Raw genomic sequence first — 22,197 nt, 5'->3', positions numbered from 1 at the left:
AAGATAACAGTCTGTGTCATCCTTTTCAAATTAACATGCTCTGTAAAATTCTTCAGTACTTAAATCTAATCCCATTCCACATTCTGATCCTTTCTAACCACTCAGTTTTATAGATAAACATGAATTCATACAACTGCTACTTAACCATCTTTTAGTCAAAGTCTAAGTCAAAGTTTTTCCTATTATTTACACAATGCCTGAGTCACAAAAGGACTATCAGGGACTGCCCACAATTCTAAAGTGGTTTCTTTAAGAAAAATAGTTCATTGGTTTCCTTAAGGCATAGTTAACTTATTATGTCCCACACTTATTAATATGTCCCACACCTAACTCTCAGCTCTGAATCTCAAGAATCTGTACCAGTTTTATGAGCCTGTTTACAGCCAGCCAGGTCATGACCTGCAGTCCTGAAGAACACTTAAGTACAGGCACCTGGCAACGGGGGCCTCATGTCTGTACCACTGCCGGACTACTCCCCAACATTTTATGTCGCTAAGTTACTTTCCTATTTCGGGAACATCGCTGAGTGAACTGAGAAATAGTTACATGAACTTCTCTTGTTTCTTTCTTGTGATATCAGAATAAGTGATATCCTGTGCTCCTGCAACTCCAAAGCTCTCCACTGGAATCTGACCTTTCCATACTGGTGCTGGAACACTTATAAAACCAGTGCAGAAGTCTGCAAAACAACATGGACTGATCAACAACCATAAAACGATTCAAAATTTCCTCCATACAAAATTTCCTCCTGTAAACAGGATCAGCTGACTATCCAAGACTGGATAGCTGTAGAAAGGTTCTCATGGAAAAGTGCCAATACTGTCAGAGAAAGGCATTAAGAAGAACTGCTATAAATCACAAGAGATAACACACAACAGATACATACAGTCCTGTGACACACAGTATGGTCTCTTTATGCAAGACACTGTCAGAAAACAATCCATAAACTTAGAAGATGTTGATCTCTTAACAGTAGTTTTCTGTGGCTGCATATATTTGACAGCTAAAAAATACTTTAAAATGCAATTGAAAATTCAGTAAACATTAAAGATTCATTCATTAAAGATTCACGACTCTCTGCAGTGCTGAAGCCAAGTTCAAGCTCAAATTTTGTTTTTCCTAAAAAAATTCTCAACACAATCTAAACATGTTATGAAGCATTGCCCTAAATAATAACTATTTCTTCAATTCTGATCCAAAAGAACAATTAAATTACAAACTGGGGGCCTTGGTGGGAGGGAATACACTAGAGTAGAATGACTCTATAGTCTTGAATTCAGGACTTCTTTCCTTTCCACTTTAGGCCTAGAAGTATCTAAAATATTTCCTTTCCTCTTTTATGCACTAAATGTGTGCTAGTCTTCCCTGAAAACCTTGTTTAAATATTAGAACTTAATAAATAGACTAGAGGCCTCTAATGTTCATGTGAAAAGAACACATTTTAAAGACTCTTCTGGAAAAGTGAGGAAATAATTTATGACCTTAGAAAGATCAGGAGGGCTGGTAAGAACTCAGGGAAAATAACCCTATATATTAATATCTGTCTAGAAGGCAATTTAAGATCACTTTTTCTAAATGAAACATTTTAAAGGTATGATTAGCCCTTATAAACCTAACTATTAGAAGACAATACTGGCTGCTTTTCAGATTAAGTGTTTTATTGCCAGCAGAATCTATTTAGGATGAATGGTTCAGCTAATTCCTGAAAGGGGAAAGTAACAGAACAAGCTTTTCCATTGAAGAGAAAGCAGAAATGATTCTTCTGCATGTTTAACCCCTCCAACAGTGTGAAAATTTTTACCAGCTTCTTCTTTCCTCAAGGTAACCTCTCTCACCACTCCTGTCTGCTGCTCTCCAGCTACTGTCTGGTAAGATTTGCTACAGCCTTTTCCATGTGCTGCATATGCCAGCTGGCTCTCCAACAAACACTGACCTACTGGCCAGCCATCAATACTGTGAAACTCATTAGAACTTTCACACTTTGACCTCTGGAAAGTTCAGTTAAAACTAAAAAGGGTAAAAAGCAGGAGGGATGGAAAAAAAGGAAATTAAACGAGAAAGGAGAAAAGAAAGGGAATAATAATACAGCCTGTATTATATACATGCAGAGTTAGTCCTTCCCAAATGCTCTTCTACAAAAATGTGCAGAAAAAATGCAGTCCTGTAATTTGGTATTTCTGGCAGTAAATGATACATTCACACTACTGCAGTGATGCCTTGTATATCACGTTTTATACTCGTATGCCAAGGCAGGTTACAACTGTAAGGTGATACTGTGATGAAGAGGCACCATTCATTTATAAAATACAAAGTCAGCCTCTAAGCCAGTTACACAGTGGTGTCCATGAAAGTTTTAAAGAGTCAGGTTGGGTTGTTTGCAGTGTTACTAAACTGGAGAAAGGATACAAATGACATTATCTATAAATGTGACTGACATTGTATTTTTCCTTTTTCCTTTCATGCAGCATTTGGAATATGCCTCCTTGCACCAAATGAGGCAGAAATGATAGCACTTATTTTTTGAGTATTTGGGTAATTTTCTGTTTCCTTTTTGGAGAAGCCTTGAAAAAGATATTATACCCACATTTTGGTCTGCAATTTGTCCTAGAAGTTCTTCTAGAGTGGTCATAACTATATCAGTTAAATAAAAAAAATAGTACTTTGCCTCAGCTGATTTTGCTGCTTGCCTTTACGTGGGTAATGGAAGTACAAAATTAAGAGCCGAAAATTCTCCCTAATTTTTGGCTTCAGAATTGAATCATAGCAGACAAACTTTAAAGAAGTAACTAGATAGGTGCTTTTGCCCATACACATCAGCCAAAACTGCTCATTTTTCTGCAAATGAGACTGAATGCCTCACAACAGGCACACAGAAAATAAATTTTAAAAATACAAGAATAAAATAATGTAAGTTAAAGCTTATTCAGACTTTTTTTTTTTTTAATTAATTCTAATTCTGACAGAGTGATGAATAGGCCGGATCTCCAGGACAGCATTTAACTATCTTAACCATCTATTTTCTCTTCCTTTCACATTTTTTTTTTTCCTCTTTGTACAATAAGTACAAAGTTTTGCAGCAAATGAAGTTGCACTGTACTTTTCTTACATGCCCATGACTCACCCAACACTACAGGGAAAGAAGCAGCATATAAGCAATAATCATGACATGAATATTTAAACTGGGTTCCAAGGAAGAGTCAACAAACTGTAAAACACTAAGCATGATGCTGTTACCAAACAAATCAGAAGTTTCCATAAAACACAGAATGACTGGACAAAATGGATCATGGGAAACCGTCACAAAGAAACAACATTATAACAGGACAAGCAGCAAGGCTTTCAAGTGTAAGAAATTATTGTTTAGAAGAAAGAAAAATTGGTGCCAGGAATATAGTATTTTTAGTTTTCAGAACTCATGTCATCAGGTGATTTCCACAGGCATCTGGGATCAGTTCTACACCTGCCAATAACTGACATGTCAGATAAATGACCAGGAAATGGGGATGAGAAGTGAAGTGACAGTTTGCTGATGCTGATGAACTATTCAAGGACTAAAACAACTGACTGGAACCTGCAGAGGCACCTCATGAGCAATAGACTGAGAGCAAGGCAAATGAAATTCAACAGACTGCAAAGGAAAACTCAATTGTAGTTTAATATATTAACTGACAGACTCAGAAATGGTATCTTGAAGATGTAAACAATACAAAACCAAACTGAGCCTAACAAGCAATCCACCTCTACTCTCCCTGAGCCTAGAGGTACCTCTTCTTTACCAACAGCATGGTCAAACACTGGAATAGGCTCCTGAAGAGTGATACCCCATGTCTGTCAGTGTTTAACAGGCATTTGGACAAAACCCTTAATTACAGGCTTTAATTTTCAGTCAGCTCTGAATTGGTAAGGCAGCTGGAGTGGATGACTGTTGTAGGACCCTTCTAACTGAACTTTTCTGTTCTATTCATCAGCTGTTAAATAGGCAAATCAAATACTAAAAACTTTTAGTCTGTAAGTAGGAAATGCAATGGAAATTATGACACCACTTCAGAAATCCATGCTGTATACAGCTTTGCTTCCCTTCATTTTATTTACTTGACACAGACAGACACAGTGGGGTCTCTCAAACCACAAGTAACATGGAAAAGCTGGTAAAGAAAAACTGTTCACTTTCTTCCCATACAAGAGGATGTGAATATTAAGTGAAATTTACAGGAGACAGTCTCAAAACCAACAGAGGACAGTCTCCACTCAGATGGGGGATGCCGTGAATGACAGATTTTCACATGGGTTAGAAAAACAACTTAACAAGCCCATGGAAGAGAACCACAGGTCGATACTACTTCTCACTCAGAAGTCTGAGCAACAGACCAATAAATCTTCACAACACACTTTGGAAGGCATCACTGTTGGCTTCCTCTAGCCTTACAACCTTCACTAGATACCTACTGCTGGGACAGGGAAGGAAAACAGAAGAGATGTTTGCTAAATGGACCTTTACCATGCAATTAGGAAGCACTAATAAAATATCTGAGCGAAACTGTACAGTTAAGGTAGCACATAAGTAGTTTTATGTCTGCTCATTATGTATCAAGCAACAAAATAGGTACAAGAAAGAGCATAAATACTGACATTCTAGTTCAGCAGCTATTTTGGAACTTTTATGTTACATGTTTAAGTTACTTAAGCCTTGAACTAATGAAGTATCTGACACCAACATCACATTCTGCCTCTCTGTAGATCTGATCACTGAACAAGAATAAATGCTGGGTTTGCCTTAGTGTTGGCTGTTCACCCAGTAATTCTTATTTGATCTGTCTCCTACAGGCCATTTCCAGTTTCCACCCCAAAGATCCATCTCCCAAGCTTCTCTCTGGCCTTTGCCATTTCTCTCCAGAGATCACTGCTACCGTGCCTTTCAAAGTGCAGCACTTCAATCGTTACGCCCTTTTCATCTTTTGATTCATCATCCTCTTTGACTTTTCAGCTTTATTTTATCTGTCTAACACAATGGATCATTGTCAGGTCTGTCAGTGCACCAGTTGCCCCTCAGTTCTAATCGTCTATCAGTCTAATAACTATCAGTCCCTCCAAACTCATCCAGTCCTTTTCAAGTACAAATTTCTTCTATGGGATCAAAGACTGATTTGCAGGTTCATGCACCAGTAAGTCTCCAAATCATAGTTTTTGATCACTTAGCTATGATGCCTTTCTGGACAAGTAAGAGCACAAGGGAGGCCAACACAGGAGAGGCAGAGGAATTGTCAGTACTCAGAAGAGCTACTGCTCCATAAGCTGAGTTCTTGAAGTGATCCCTTTTCCAACAGGACACAATGCAACCAACAGCATTTCCAGTTTTAATCCATGTTAAACAGTAATATAACTCACTGCTATGTTTATATAACATGTAACAGAAAACATGGGAAAAAGTGTGTTTAAACTCATCTATCCCAAAAATGCCTATGACTTCATACCCGTCTGCCAAAAGAAGTCCACTTATACTGTGGCAAAAGGTTGTTTATGTTCTTCTACAGAATACCTTTAGCCTAGTAGTAGTCCACTGAAGTAGTAAAGTCCACTGAACCCTACCTAGAAAGGCCAGAATCTATGAAGAATTTTCAAACCTTTATCTTTGAGGCTGGTCATAGAAACAGCAAAATGGAAAAACATTTGTTGCTTTTGACAAGCATATGTCAACAGTGAGAGAGATGCAGATTCAGCTTCAGCTGCAGATCAGATCACAGAAGGATCACGTTCATTCACCCTGCAAACCGTACGTCTTACACACGAGTATGAATGCCAACAGCTGAACTGAAATGCACAATGCTCATGATCAGGAACTGAGATCACCTGGAAATGTTACGGATGAAGCAAGCCTTCAGGGAATTTTTATGGAAACTCCAGTCATACAGGAAGTAAAAGCTTGTCCAAAATTTCTAACAGAAACTCCAGTAGAACTTAATACAGTGAGTAAAGGTATTTTTGAAATTATATCAAAGAATAAAATCATGCTTATTTGTAACATGACTTCTGATTTGCCTTTTATAAGTATGTATACTTATAAAATATATATGTATTATATATACTCCTAAATATGTAGGAGTAAAATCCTACATATTACAGTCTGCTATAGTTCAGGTATTGTTTCATTATTTTTCATTATATTTCATTATTTTGTTTCATTATTATTCCTAGATCTGTATGTGGACACTGATATAGTAAGTTGGTAACATACAGTAAAAAGGTGGCACCTGAAAATGAGGCTCCTTGAGTATTCCAACCAATTCTGCAACATTTTCATCCTTATTTACTAAGGGACTGATGTCTTCGAGAATTTCATTCACCAGCTCCAGGTTGTTGTCACTGACAGCCTCAAGTTTAGAATCTTCCAGTCGCTCGTGAGCCTGTAAGATTAAATACATGAGACTATAATGTAAGTAAGTTCCAAGTGGTTCAAATTTATCAACTTCTCAAGTAATTTCTCAGTGCAATCTTCAGCAGAAAGGCCAGAAAAATTATACACAGGATAACCTGATTTAACTGCTGAAGGATTTTGCATGCTCAACTACAGGACCAAACAAACTTTATAAGCAGCACATACCAGCAAGACTCGTTAAGTCCTTCTCTATGCTATACACACCAATCACTCTATCAAGAGTACAGCACCTCAGGACCTTTCTGGTTTGGAATCCTGGACAAATACACCTTCTAGAAGAAGGGCAAAAAAGAAGCTATGAGATCTTTTCAGAGTCTGCAAGAAAACCATTTACCTCAGACTCCTCCCTTTCAAACACCCTTTGAACAGCATATTCTACACAAAAATCTGCCTAACTGAAGGAAATGCAAAGGCAGCTAGCAGTATCCTGGGCTGCACTGAAGTGTTACTAGAAGAGTGAGTGATCCTCAGCACTGGTGAGGCCACACCTGAAACACTCTGGACATTCTAGAAAGAGCTCAGTGAAGGGCCACAATTATGATGAAGGGTCTGGAGCACCTCACATTTAAGGAAAGGCTGATCAAGCTGTGACTGCTCTGCCTGGAAAAGAGAAGGCTCAGGGCAGTCTCATCAATGTGTATTAAAGGTATACTGTGCAAAGAGGACAGAGACAGCCTGTTTCCAGTTGTGACGGGTGACAGGACAGCAGGCACTGGGCATAAAATGAAACTCAGGAAGCTCTGCCTGAACATCTGAACACTATTTCCAGCGTGAGGGAGCACTGGCACAGGTTGCCCAGAGAAGATGGGAGTTTCCTTCCTTGAGATACTCAAAAGCTGTCTGGATGTGGCCCTGGGCAACCATCTCCAGGTGGCCCTGCCTGACTAGGGAGACTTGGACTAGATGCCCTCCAGAGGTCCTTTGCAGCCTCAACCATCCTGTGATTCTTTGATAACATTTCATCTATTTCTAGAGCTGTTCCTGCAGACATAATCCTTTCCTGAACTCTGCAGATACTGAAATTCATTGAAAGGTAGGTGCTTTGAGCAGGAAGAGAAGCATCTCTGAACGCTTCACTTATTTATTACAGACAGTGCTCTATCATAAAATTAGGGAATAAGAGGAGACAAAAATAACTCAGATTCTCAATTATAAGTTATTTTCAACACTGTAGGAACAAGAAATTTACAAAGGAGCAATACTTTGGCATATAAAAAACAAATACATAGTAGTTGTAATTTAGAATCATCTATATATATTTCCCATAGATATAATTTGAAGGTATGCAAGCACTGCTGCTCTCTTTTATTGTCTGACAATAAAATAAAATTTTGCTAAAAGCAGAAAACTTTGCATCCTGAAATCATCTGAGTATTAAATTGTACTTCATATCTATAAAATGCTGTTTCTGCAGGCCTGATGACCAAACTCTGGAAAGGTTAACTTAACATAAAGGCATTTCAAACATTCTCTAACACCAACACACACAAACCAAACGATTGTGATTACAAAGATAGAGGAAGCTCAGCACCTACACACATTGTCCTTTATAAGGGAATGCTATTCTGTACAGAATACATACAGTAAACAATATCCTTCTTTTACAGCAAGTAAAAACACAAATCTAGTGATTTTTAAACATAACCAACAGCACAACCTTTATAAGATTAGAGAATATGGGTTGCCTTTTTTCTCACTCATTATTTTCAAAAAAACACCACTGAGTGATATAATCTAAATACAAATACCCTCACCCTTCACTCCAAAATCAAGGCCATGTATATACGAGGGAACATAAATTTTTACCAGTGAACAATCTCTGATCCTGTAATATATTGAGGAGTAACAGGATACAGAATGGTATGAACAAGTTTAAAAAACAAACAAGTAGGAATACCTAACTTGGACATTGCAATTTTTTTTTTTTTCCATTTCAATTGAACATTTCAGAAACATTAATACTGAATTGAACCTTTCTGTGCATTCAATATTTATAATACCTGCCAAATGTTCAAACAGGCTTTTTGGTAAGGCTTTTACCTCCAACAGTCTGACATCTTAAATACTGGACTAAACACTTAAAGATTATTCCCAAGGTGTTTCCTTGGCCTGGGCTGGGCATTCACCTGGTCTGCAGTAAGCTATGCTACAATGCTGAAAGCAATAGTGCGAGGGCAGAAAGAAGATAATGTTTTGAGGTTTGAAAGAATAGTTAACAATCCAGGAGAAGAGAATTTTGACATCATAGTTCAGTAGGAAAACTGAGGAGAATCCATGTTTGTTCCAAGTTCAACAACTGTTTTCCAAAAAGCATATTAATTCTAAAGACTAGTTGGGATTGAACACAAACATCAGCACAAGAAAGATATGGAGTAGGGGTTGTTAAGTCTGGAAAAGAGAAGACTCTGGGAAGATCATATAGCAGTCTTCCAATACTTAAAGGGGGCTTACAAGAAAGAAGGGAACAAACTTTTAGTAGGGCTTTTAGCAATAGGATTGGGCATAATGATTTTAAACTAAAAGAGGGTAGACTGAGACTGGACATAAAGAAGAAATTTTAGGATGTGTGTGGTGAAACACTGCAAAAGGTTGCCCAGAAAGGCTGTAGACACTCCATCCCTGGAAACAATCAAGGTCAGGCTGGATGAGACTGAGCAACCTGATCTAGCTGAAGACGTCCCTGCTCATTGCAAGGGGGTGAGACAAGGTGGCCTTTAAAGGCCACTTCCAAGCAAAACTACTCTATGATTTTATAAATATCAGTGACAAGAAAAAAACATTTTACAATGGTAACAGTTAGTTCTCCTTTCCTCTACTACCTACTGAAAAGTGGAAAGGTTCAGTGAAAGAATCCTATCCCAAAAAATCTGTCATTTCTACCTTATTGCCTTTAATCCATACAGGAAACCTGTGAAATTAATGTAACCCAGTTTTAAAAGATCAGCCACACTACACAGCAAAATACTATAAACTAACTACTATGCTTATTGTTTGCCTTCATTTATTTAAGGACCAAAATAGAAAAGATAAGTTTGTATAGCTTGTGGCACATTTCCCCAAATTTTTTATTGTCCTTTTTGGTGTACTTTACATAATGATTAGTCTTAATAATTGGCTAATAAAGGCAAATGAAAATGCTTTTGCATTTCTGGTCTGCTTTGCAATGATTCCGCTTAAAAAATGTAACCATCTGAGAGAACTGCGAATTCTGGTAAAACCAGCTCTTCTAATAGAAAAACAAGTTTATGTACTTTTAGGGACAAATCAATATATATGTGAATTACACATGCTTCACCAAATGTGTTTTGATTTTATCCTTATTTAGCAATGCTGGTTAAGACTGAGGATTTTTCCAAAATAATTACAAAGAAAATATGAGTGCAGTCACACCATGTGAACACAATTAAAACCTTTAAGCATTCTAGATAAAGCATGTGTACAGTTAAGAATCTGTTTACATTACAAGCACTTTTTTTACATCTGCTAGTCATTAAATTCCACCTAATTGTTATTGGCCATTAAAGTAGAAATTCTTGATATGAAAAAAAGGCTTTGCAATGAACATTTTCTACATGATAAATATTAAAGATGACCTACACATCAGATACTTAAGTTGTTTCCATTGTCAGTAAAAAAATGCTTTTACTTACTCTAGTAAATTTAGTACACAAATCTTTCCCTCTGCAGTCATCTCACCAGCAGATAAGACACTTCCATTACTTCTATTACTGTGCAATGTCTTCAGCTTAAAACCAATTTTTTGAACAGCTAAACAGAAGTAAATTCTTCTATGAATTCTCATGAGAAGTTTTCCTTTCCATATTTTTATACAAGAACAAGATCCCTGGCCAACAATCCTTTAGCTTTACAGAGGATTTCATATCTGCCCAGAGGGCACTGCTTTCAGATGTCTATTCCTATTAAAGAGACAGCTGTATTTAAGTTAACTGGGTTTTCCTCATGAAAGGAGGAAATCTTACTTTTTATGAAGTAAGATTAAGAACGAATATAAGTGATATACAATATTTGAATGCATTTCCTACTAGTAAGACCAGCTAAATTTTAATTACAGAGTCCAAAGATTTTTTTGCAAATATCACCTTACATATTTATAATTGATTGCTACCACCCATACATTAAAGATTTCCGTAACCCAAGAACAAAAACTTAAGATAATCCATGTTTTAGAGAGCTGACAATCAAAGGTAAAAACATTAGTCTGAGATCCAGGAAAGGGCATGGTGAAAATATTTTTCTGGCATATCAAAGCAGTTTTGAGGTAAAGATGAAAAGAAAACTTTTTAATGCCATGGATAATGAAGGTGACTGCTCTCACTTTTCATCTCTGGCAAAAACACTAAAAGTCAGAAGGCATATGAGTTTTGCACACAACAGTGGTTACAAGACTACATTAAAATCATCTGCTTCTAATTTCAAATATTATGATTTTTTCTTCATAAATAATGTAACCACATTATTTCTGTAGTCTCTGAATTTTTCATCTTCCTCTAGATTTTTCTATATAACAACCAGCATGCACAGAAATTACACAATACCAACTCTTCACCTTCAAGCTGGCCTTCAAGTCTTTTAATAACATGTACCAACAACGTGTTCTTGATACCTCAGTCCACACTCAATGTTCACACAATAATGCAAGAGTTAAAACATTCCCAGACTCTACTCAAAGCAGCAAATTTAAATACCTTAGCAAGTGATCTTACGATAGGGTTTTCCATAATTCCTTTAAGAAATATCAGGTCTATTTCTTCAGCGCCTGTCGATGTCGGCAGATCAGTAAGGTTGTCTAAGACCTGCTGCATGGCTGCTGACAAAACAAAAACAAAAAGTAAATACTGACCAAAACAGGCTTCCATAAGGAGCAAAAGCTCTGGGAAACACCACAACATTAACTTTAAAGATATTAAGCAGTCAAATACATCTACTGAGAGCAAGGGGACAGAACAGAAAAAGTACTTTTTGTGTGCGTGTGTCTGAAAAATGGAATAGAGGTTGTATCCAATTGAATCCAGGCCCAGCACATTCCTTCCAAGATTTGCTACTAAGCATTGAAAAAACAAACAAGTATAAACTATGTATAAGGTATGCATAATCTTCCAAATACAATAAAAGTAACTCAATCAGTACTCTTTTCATTTTATCTTTTTCAGGAGACGTTTCCAGCCCTCATACATACTGCAACCCACAGGTTTTACAATGCTTGTAGAGGCAGATTCACTGTTTTAAAAATAAAGACATAATTCCAAAACATTTTTTTTAAACCAAAAATTTGCTTCCAAGCCAGCTCTTAATGTGGGGAGCAGTCCTTTACAGCCATTCCTGACCCACTGCACTCTGGCACTAGGCACACACGGTAACACTGACCTGGTCCCGTAACACACTGCAATGGGAAGTACATCCTATAAAGAGGAAGGCATCATGCCTGCCCAGTACCCGCAGACTTGCTGAGAGAAAACTGCTCTTGGCTGAGAGTGAACAATGCTGCCCAAGGAAATGTCAGAAAATGCCACCATCCTATCTGTCTGGTCCTCTGAAGTCATCGAAGTGAGTTAAGAGAATTTGTTCTTAACTTTATTCTTTCAAGCTCCTGCCAAATTAAATATGCACACTCAAATAGACACACACAGGTGTACTAACAAAATCTCCTGTTGAGATCTCCAACAAGCTCAGAAGCCTTGGAATAACCACTGTGTTCTGCAATGCTCTGCATGTTGCAGAGTAGTATATATCAAGAGAATTAGAAAAGCCTATATGAACCTTCTCCCACACATGAATTCACCCTTAACTTTCCTCACCGCTTTATAATGAAAGCTATTATGAAACTGCACAATAACAGAACAAACTGCATTTCTCAACACCTACTTTCTGATTCCAATTCTTCCTAGAAAATTCCATCTGAAGAAAAAACTTTCTGGCCATTCTTTCTGTTAAGTGGAACTGACTTTTCAACAAGCAAATCAACTCATGTGCCACATTTTAACTACAGCAGTGCATGTCAGAAGCCCTGCATTATTTTAAATGTTTTAACCACACTTATTGTTTCAAAAAAAGTGAATTTTCTGTGAAACCATGAGTAGGAGGGAAAATGACACTTTAAGCTTTCAGATTTTGATGCAGCATTATTTCTACCTTGTAACAAATCACACATTACATAAAGCCACAAAATTACCATGTAAACAGTCCACAACTTCCCCAGACTAGGTATGTCCTATATCCTGACTAGTCCAGCTGCAGATGCAACTGCCTTCTTTCACATTTTCTCAATTCCCAGCTTCAGACTCGTGACTTTTAATGCAGTCATGCAAGCTGTAATATCTGCAGAAGCAGGCAGATGTTTCTGGCCAATTTACGTCATAGGTGCTGCATAATAATGCAAGTGTTAGAATAATAAGCTTTCTTTACATTTTTAACAGTTATGTAAATTCTTTTCAAGGGATTTCAGGTTAGCACTTTTTCCCCAATAAATAATCAGAGAAAATGTAAAGCTTCCTTGAAGTCAAAGTATGTACCTCAACTACTAGCTGCAATCCCAGCACTTGATGGTGACAAAAACATCTATAATAAACACATTCTTCATATTATCTCCATGATAATATCCTGTTTCTTACTTAAGCCTTTCAGAATTCTTAAATCAAATTTAAAAAATATAGTCCCTTACATAAAAACTTTATCATCAACAAGAAAATGTTAAGAGCAATGTTAAGTTTCAGAAAAATGTCTTCATGCAAGTAGGGCGTTTTTAACATAAAGGTTTGATAAAGGTTTCACAAACATCTAGCATCAGAGCTACTTAAGTATATTTCAGTACTCTTAGAAAACAGCAACCAGCTTTATCAACATTCAGAGTTCAAAAAATTCACAAATGCAGACTTGCATTCCAGATCATCAAAACTAAAAACAGTTCTCAGAAACAGCTTCCCATAGTTGTGTTTTGGTTGTCTTCTCTCATGGCACAGCCATCATGGCAAGAGTTTTTTAGCTATAAACAGTGTTGACTCAATATTTAGAAAGCAAACCAAAAAGGCAGGATAAGGCACCTTTACTCATCCTGTATTGCTTGTTTGAACACAATATGAGGTTCAATATTGCCTCAGCGTAGATAGTTCCCCATCTTAAAGGGAAGATCTTTATAAGTAGTTGAACAAAAAAAATATCTTTAAGTACCCCTTTATTTTAATCAGTTACAATGTTAAGCAAAAAAACCTTTAGCATGAGAGAAAGGTTAAGCTTCAACAGTCTTTGCACCAGTTACCTAGCACATGGAAGGCGGAGGAACATTTATATGCTTCACCATGTTCCACTGCTTTACACTCACCTGGCAAAAAATTCAGAATATGATCAAATGTGATTTGCCAAAAAATCATCAAGAGCATATTCCAACAGGAATTATGTCTGCTGGTTTATTTAAAAAGAAGAGATCACAAAAACATGGGTATTTTTTTGATGGACTAGACAAAGCATTTAAATCTCAGTGTTTAATGTGCATTATACAAGTTATGGGCTACTTTCAATTATAGTTCCTGTTTAATGTGAAAATCTGGTATTTGCTCACATGTGAAAACAGCTTTGAAAGTCTAAGCAACATACTGACTACGTATGCCTTAGATATTCACACATGTACTTTCAAACAGTTTGATTTATCTAAAGACTAAGGGCAGAGGTGGGAGGAGGGGAAGACACTTTGGGAAATGTATTATGGAACTAACTTCTTCTGTATCTATTCAAGAAGCTTTTGTTTATTCATTTCTAGGGGAAGAAATATTCTATTAGACAACAAGCAACAGGAGATACTTTGTTTCCAAGCTTAATTATAATGATCTTTCAGAATAATGTAGATACACATGGAATTTCAACTAGCACTCTTTTAAACAATTTCACTTTTTTCTTTCCAGGGGTAAAGCCACCTTAGCACTTTTAGAATAGTATCTTATCTTATTCCTGAGCAGCAGGAATGAAAGCTGAAGATGAAAGTACTTATGTAGAAAAGTTTCACTTAAAAGATCAGATCCTACCAAGCAAGAAACAGATGGAACTGAGGAGTTTTGAGACTACCAAATCTAAATATCCCATCAAAAATTGCCTTTTGAGCTGCTCATCTCTTTTGTGATGAATCTGCCCTTGAAATGTTGATAGAAGTTACTCACTGGGGGGTAGAAAGCCCTGTAGAACTTACATTTAAGTCAGGTATATTGAAGAACTAAGGGCTACACGAACAAACTGCATAAACCAGGTTGTCAGAAGTGCTCCTTATTGTTGGGTACTTTGGTGTACAATAAAAAGGAAATGCGTATTTTTCCTTCAGTGGAAAATAATTGGGTCTCATTGGGTCTCTCTTCCCTCTCTTGTCCCATCTTTTACAGGAAAATAATAAGAACGTACTGACTTTGAGAGATCTACCATTCACCTTCCTCTCTCTCTGAAGACGAGCCTGCTTCTATATTCAAAGACCCATCTGGGGAAAACTCTAAACTCTCATCACAACACATAAGGATTTGCTTTTGTGAGGACACCATGAGATAGGCATGGCTGACTACAATGGTTAACAAAACCACCTAGGAACACACATAATACAAGAAACACACTGACAACAGCCTCCAGACACACCAGGAGGAACCAAGTAGCAGAAACAGACTCTCAGTTGAGGCAAGGTGCTGAAATAAAGGGATTCTTAGGAAAGAGTGACAACAGAACTGAGTCTGAGCTGGGAATCCTAAGAGAAAATGAGATTACAACAGGCCCCTCTTCACTCCAGCCCCCGGCTTTCGTGACAGGGAATACACACAGAATTAGTTTCCACAGTCAATTTTCAAAGAACATCTTCATAACCGCAGCAAGTTTAAAGCCTCAAGCAAGACTCAGCAGGAACATACTGGTGCGCTGTGTACATGCACTGAACAATTTATTCCTACTATATATATGACCCCACGTTCAGGGAAACTAGTTTGTCATTTGAACCCCATTTCAAAAAGTGAAAAGGGGTAAAGAAATGTTAATTGATCTCTGTGGCAAACAGCACACATACTGAGGTATGGGAATACAGAAATCCCACTTCCTAATGCAAAATTTACTAACCAGAATTAAATCCTTCTAATTCCTGCAGAGTACTTCAGACAACCAAAGGATGTTTCAAAGGTTTAATCTACACACCATACCTTACAATAGTAAGTTCAGATCAAACAGACGTAAAAGATACCCTGATAACTCTTTTCTTCTTGTAATTGTAAGAAAAAATCAGGTTTTTGCCATGCTCTCAGCTGTGATTCTTCTACCAAATTTCATTTTTATTCTTTCTTTCAGTGCCTAATTCTTATCTACATTAATTCTACATAGAGGAAAGAGGAAGCATACATTTAAATAAATTTTTCAGATTTGCAGACAGAAGACAAATGTGTCACTCACTGGGGAAAATTAAAGCTTTTCAGAGTGAATACCTTGCACAGATTTTTTTAGCTCAGTTTCATTTTATTAGTCTCCAAGCTTACAAAATAACAGGAATGAAAAGAAAATTATGTATAATATATTTAAATAAACATGCATATTTATTTCCACATGGCCTACTCATCTGGCTAGGAAGTTATAATAAATACCTCAAGGACTACTGGAGATGCAGGTACTCCACACAAAGTCTAGAAAGTTAGATTAAAATCTTGTCACATACATAAACTTCAGAAATAATTTCTTGTGTGATTTAAAACCTTTTCAAGAGGGATATATTAAATTTTCACAAGACACACAATAAGCTCACACAAAAGAAGATTAATTTGTAACCTCAACAGCCCTTAACCAACGAGTTTAAAACTCATTACAGAGTTTTACACAGTTACAGCTACAGTTTTACAAAGTTACAATTCCATAACTTTTTTTCCATTTGTGTTTAAGGTTTTTAACTTAAAAGGCAAAGGAAAAAGAAAGTTATTTTGTGTTGGCCACTTCTCTCCCCAGTCACAAATCATAGCAGTTGGCAGTCTAGAACAGAGAAAAGGAGTACCTACGAACAATTTAACATTCTGAGAACATTTCACAAGTTCATTCACAAACAGGCTATTTACCAATAAAAGACTGGCCAAGCTGTCTTACTACCGCTAGAGTAAGTTTCTGAAGCCGTATTTTAAGATGAAAGTCTCTGGGGAAGCGCTATGCACTGAGCACACACAACTTTATGTTTGTGTTTTCACAGCAGCATGCACTGAGCAGGATCACTCTCAGCAAGGGCTCCAGAGCAGCGAGTGCTACCAGAGTGCTGGAGCTCTGCAGTTCAGCCCCGTGCTCCTCTACAAATCAGTCACCTACGCCACACTCAGGACTGACTGCAGCAGGGTGCAATGGCTCTAGGGCCTTTAAACACCCACCCACACACTGCACCTCCTATTTGACAGACACGGCCAAGCAGGGAGTGCTGGGCCAGCCCACCTTAACTCAGACATTCCTGGGCAGCATTCCATTGTAACATCACACAGACACCTTTTCTAAACCCTTCCTCAGGCACTAAACACAGCAGATCTCCTCTAAAAATACAGTAAGATTGATTAATGAAGAAAACTGTTGTCTGCAGCATGAACACTTTACTGACTGCAGAGTCACATATAGCAATGAATTTTTAAAGGAAGAAGGAAAAGTCTAATTGATAAGAATGAATGTTCCTCTGGATATTCAAATTCTGCCCACTGAATTTCTGCACATTGAAAAGAAATAACCTAAGTACTTAGAAAAGTTTATTAATTTTTTTATTTCATTTTCTCCAAGTCTACTGGCAAGTCAAGATGGAGCTATTTTAACATAACTATAAATAGAAGCTCAAGCAATCCTTTCCCTTATCAAACCTGGCTCAACTATATCTTTCATGCCCACTTTTCATGACTGAAGGTCACAAAAGCTACAGGGAAGAGCCAACAACCACCCTTTCCCAGCTTGAACACTGCAGACATCCTTCTTTCAGCTGCGAAGTTTGTCTAAAAAAAGACGAATCACAAATTTTCTGATGAACAGATGGACCTCACAGCTGCATCTTTTGGAAAAAAAAAACCCAAAAACCACTATTTAAAAGTTATCTCAGCAAAGATAAAAAGGGAACAAAAAATCAAAACTCCCAAACCAGCAGAATCAAAACGTTTAGTCTTATTTAAATAATTTAAACATATATCATGACCAACAACAAGATATTGAGGACAGATACACCAAAATCTAATATTAAGGAAATTATGTCAGACTTCTCTTTCTTCAAAGATTGCCAAGAAAAGTATTTCATAAACTACAAAGGCAATTAACTTAACTTGATGCTCACTAAGCTTAATGCTTTGAAGACAAGCCTTTATAAGTATTAGGTATTACCAACTTTTCTGCCCTTTTTTAATTAGAGGAAGAATGATGCAAGTTTCAGGCACAGAAATGATTAACTGAGGAAGGACATACATGCACACAGCAGACAAGTATACAGAAAAAAATTTTCAAGAACCATACAGCACAAACCAGAGCATGTACAAGTAAGTCAACTACAAGTTTTTTAAAAGGCTGAATTTTTAAGTTTTTTTTGTGTTTGTACTTTTTAGCTATGGATATTAGGAAAGTATACATTGATGTCACATAAAGACTACTGTACTTTAAATGAATACTAGGACATGCCCCAGGAGAAACGTCAATTTTGGTGAATAAAGGCTGTACTACCCTAAGTTCTTCAACTATTTCAGTAGTTCAGGTACTACAGAATATACTAAAACAGATTTTTAAATGAAGGCAAAACTTTCAGAGGAAAAGCATTCTAAAACACTACTTTGTACTCAAAAGTTATATCAGAAATTCTACACAGTTTCAGAACGTATCCTGCACGCCACTCAAGTTATACAATAGGCTGAGCTTATTGCAAGCATCCATCATTCCCTCTGGTATTTTGCCAACAATGGCTAGATGAAGGAACTTGCATTCTCTGCAGTAGCTCTGCCAGTTTTTATGAATTTGAAAATGCCAGCAAAAGAGATGCAACAACCTAAGTACAGCTTCTGAAGCATTGCTTTCTCTAACATGCACTCTTCCAAACGAATCAAAGCTTTGTATCTGCATTTCTGCCACTGGATTCAGTATTATTTACCTGTTGCAGTACGACAGAGCCTGAAGAAAGCAGGACTGAAAAAATGCTAACATAAGTAAAGACGACAGTTATATAGCACAGGAAGAAGTTACGTGTAACAAACAAACAAACCCAAACAAATGTAAAAATCAGTTTACTGTACCACTTTTCTTGGTGAAACACTTCAGAGGAAGCCATGCAGAACCATCTATAGTTTTATCCCATTCACAAATTCAGCCTAAGGGCAGCTGGAAATCAATTAAGATTTCTTTTTCAATTAGATCTCTTCTTCACACAAGCAAATAATTAGACCTGAAGAGAAAATAATGAACATCGGTCCAAAGGGAAGACAGACTTCCACTCCAAGAACATGCCTTCATCTTGTTTCTGGTCTCCAGTCAACACTATCATAGCGGATAAGGCAAGCTGCATGTTGCACTCAGCTTCTGAGATCAGGCACCCCCTACAGCAACTGGTTCAAGCTCAGCCATCAGCATCTTTTTCCAACCATTTATTTACACTTTCATCTAGGAACACTGGATAGGCATTTTCTCAAAGAAAGCTAAAATACACAAGGATTGTAAAGTATTTTACTGTCAGTGCAAATGTCATGGTTCAGAACACTAATTACAGAACTGTTCTGTAGCGTGCTTTGTGCACGTCTGCAAAAAAGTCAAGGTACTTTTAATAAACAAAATTAGAGAACTCCACTGTGTAGCAAAAACAATACTGTACCTCCAGAGACCCATGATGAATCTGATTACCAGAGATGATGTAGGTTCCACTGCAGTTTGCATTTCAGGGATGTCTGCATCCTTGTGTCTGAAGGCACCAGATCACTTAACAGAGTATCAGGAGGATATCATTAAAAAAACCCCACACTTCAGTTACCTGGGCATTTCCTTAATCTTGGCTAATAGGAAATCAAGATAAAACAATTCTTTCTAGTCCTTGTTCTTAATCCAATTTTTTTACATGTACCAAACAATGTCTCAGTTTTCATTGCTCTAAGATAAAGAGGGCAGTTTTTTGCCCTTCAGAAAGCTTCTCCTCTCCTATATCAACTGGGAAACAAGCAAGCCTGGCATAACTGCCCTGTACCTCTTCCAGTCTGCACCTTTTTTCAATACAGACAGTTAGAAGTATGGAAAATACGTAAGACAAGAGTCTCATGAGTGCCTTGCATGACACCATTAATACTTCCCTCTCTAGTGATACAGAGAGATAATGAGATCTATTTTGCCCTTCTTACAGTTACGTCATGCTGTCAGCTCAATCTACCAGTCTGTCACAAAACAGTACAAAGGATCACTTTAAACTTCACTCTCCTCCAAAGGTAAAAACTGTAACTGAACAAAATGTCCTCTTTCTTCAGTGAAAACACCACATGTATATTCTGTCTCACTACTATTACTCTAGGTTTCAAATTGGTTTCTGGCACTTTTTTGTTTTTGGTCCTCTCTCGCTTTAGTGAAAATTAGACAAGGAAATGCATATCATCCAGAATATCACATATTGAGATACTACTGTTGCTTTTAACTACCTTTTACAGCTTCAAGTAGGAGACACTGAGGAATTCTAACAATTAAGAATTTTATGATGAAGAGTGTTGATATCAAGTGAAATAATGCTGTATCATGATACATTCTCAGAGTTATTTTATAACAGCAAAATGCTTTTTTTAAATGAAAGCACCCAAACTCAGCACTTTCAAAATGTGATTGCTCCATTATGACGCAGGTACTTAAAAAACGACCCCTCTGCCCTTTTAATAATCACACCCATACGTTAACATTTCATGCACAAACAGTTTCAGGCCTCTGCTACTATGAAGTATTTACTGAATTATCCCTTCCAAGCTAAAACACTGGAGTATTTAAATTGGAGCTGTACCAGTGCAAGCCTAAAAATATTTTTCAGGTTCCATTATTGATGCTACCCAAACATTTGAAAATCGCTCAACAAAATTATATGCAGAAAACAGAAATGCAAAACAGCTATTTGGAGCACAAAATAAGTTAAAGCGCTTTAGAAAATATTTAGATAATGTCAATGTATTCTTTAATAAAAAAGGAAACAGATATTTAATTACACTATTATTATATCTAGCCCATTTTTTTATAGAAAGGAAAAGACCCACCATGAAACACTTGCATAGGGGAAGTGTTCAGTTAATTCAGAGTCTACTTAATTTCACTCCAATTTCTACTGCATCCCAGCCAGAAGGCAAAAAATTTAGAACAGGAGTGAATCTGCAAAATTTATAACATTTAAATGAAATTATCTCAGTCCCAGGATCTCAGTTTTCAATTTATATGATCACCTAGTGCATTTTCCAAAAATTTAACTTTAAGTTCATCCCTAAACTCTAATGCTCCCACTTCCACTAAACTAATCTCTCTCATGCACACACCCCCATTTCTGCCCAAACAAACTTATTAGGAAGCAGTAAAAGCAATTCCCTAAATAAATGATGTTCTAGTTCAGGGTGACTTGCAACAGGAAAACAAAAAAACACTTACCTCACTACCTTTGTCATATGACACAGTTCTTGCTTATTTTAAGGACACAGCTAAAGCTTTATCCACAAAGAAAATTTCCAAAACACAGTTGGAATGTTAATAGTGATGTAGAGGATAGAAAATGGCTTTTTCAAATTTGTTTGCCAAATAACACGGCTTATGTTTCTAAATAGTGAAAAGTACCACATAAAACCTTTGTGTTTTAATAAAGAAATGGAAAAATATGGCATGTTAAAGGCTTACTTGACCTTCAGGAATGCTCAAAATACATCTCTGTCACTTCCCTAGTGAAGAGACTCCATTCTAAACCTTTCTTTCAATTCAGTGCAGTCAAGATTTACACAATTGCCTATTCATTACCCTCAACAGTTATGTTCCTTTAGTCCTTTGAAGAGTATGTTCAAGAACCCTGGAAAAAGAATAAAAAGATCAGCATGACACTTGTATTTTGAAGGGAGCTGAAAAACTTTACAGAGTAAATCACACTGCTCTTAGTCATGTGTTTTACCTCCTGGACTACCTCCCCACATTATGTTATCAGGATTTATTTACAATTGCAAATGTTTAATGAAAAGGTGGAAATCTAATTTCAATTTAAGAATATCTAGGCACAATAACATCAGGAAAAATTTATTTCTAGTGGTCTTGGGACAGCTTGGATTATTAAGAACTACATGTTTTTAAGGAAACTACCACTTCAAATGCTATCTTCAAATGTTTGCCACCTTCACTTTAAAGTCAATTTCCCACTTAGTGCTGTAAACCCTGAATGACAGTGTTCTGTGTTGTATAAGGTGGACACAGGCAGTGAAACAGCAAGGGTATCTTCAAAACTGTATGTGATGCATACTGACATGTTTGAAATTTTCTACTCCATTTCCTCACAATACAAAGTTTGGTTTCATCAAGTTTTGCTAAGAACTTCTGCATTTTCAGTCACGTACCACATCACTCCAACTGAAGTGAAACCAGAGAGCTTTTAAGCAAATTTTCCACATTTTTCAGGTCAAATATTTTGGGGTTTTTTTGTTGTTGTTTGTTTGGGGGTTTTGTTGGGTTTTGGTTGGTGGTTTTTTTGTGTGTGTGTGTGTGTTGTTTTTTTTTTAATAGAAGCACTGGCAAATGCAAAGACAGCTGAACTTTTCTTCTTGAACACCACT

At 36.9% G+C, this 22,197-nt stretch overlaps 1 protein-coding gene across 11 annotated transcripts in view; it reads right to left on the bottom strand.

Annotated features, from left to right (window-relative positions):
- Positions 1-22,197, bottom strand: part of PALS2 (protein associated with LIN7 2, MAGUK p55 family member) — a 61,244-nt gene that overhangs the window by 19,230 nt on the left and 19,817 nt on the right. For 4 of the 11 annotated variants that reach the window (XM_058831380.1, XM_058831377.1, XM_058831383.1 and 1 more), the window contains exons 2-3: positions 11,140-11,261; positions 6,249-6,401 (exon numbers count right to left, since the gene is read on the bottom strand). In XM_058831380.1, the coding sequence (XP_058687363.1) occupies positions 6,249-6,401; positions 11,140-11,256 (270 nt within the window). In that variant the 5' untranslated portion in view covers positions 11,257-11,261. Of the gene's footprint in view, positions 1-6,232; positions 6,402-10,083; positions 10,103-11,139; positions 11,262-22,197 lie in introns of those variants that run through there. The other 7 variants (XM_058831375.1, XM_058831382.1, XM_058831378.1 and 4 more) reach the window with 4 other exon arrangements.

The sequence above is a fragment of the Poecile atricapillus genome, chromosome 2, assembly GCF_030490865.1.
Source record: "Poecile atricapillus isolate bPoeAtr1 chromosome 2, bPoeAtr1.hap1, whole genome shotgun sequence".
NCBI classification, from domain to species: domain Eukaryota; kingdom Metazoa; phylum Chordata; class Aves; order Passeriformes; family Paridae; genus Poecile; species Poecile atricapillus.
The sequence above is the reverse complement of the archived record's forward strand: the minus strand, read 5'-3'. Positions and strand labels throughout refer to the sequence as shown.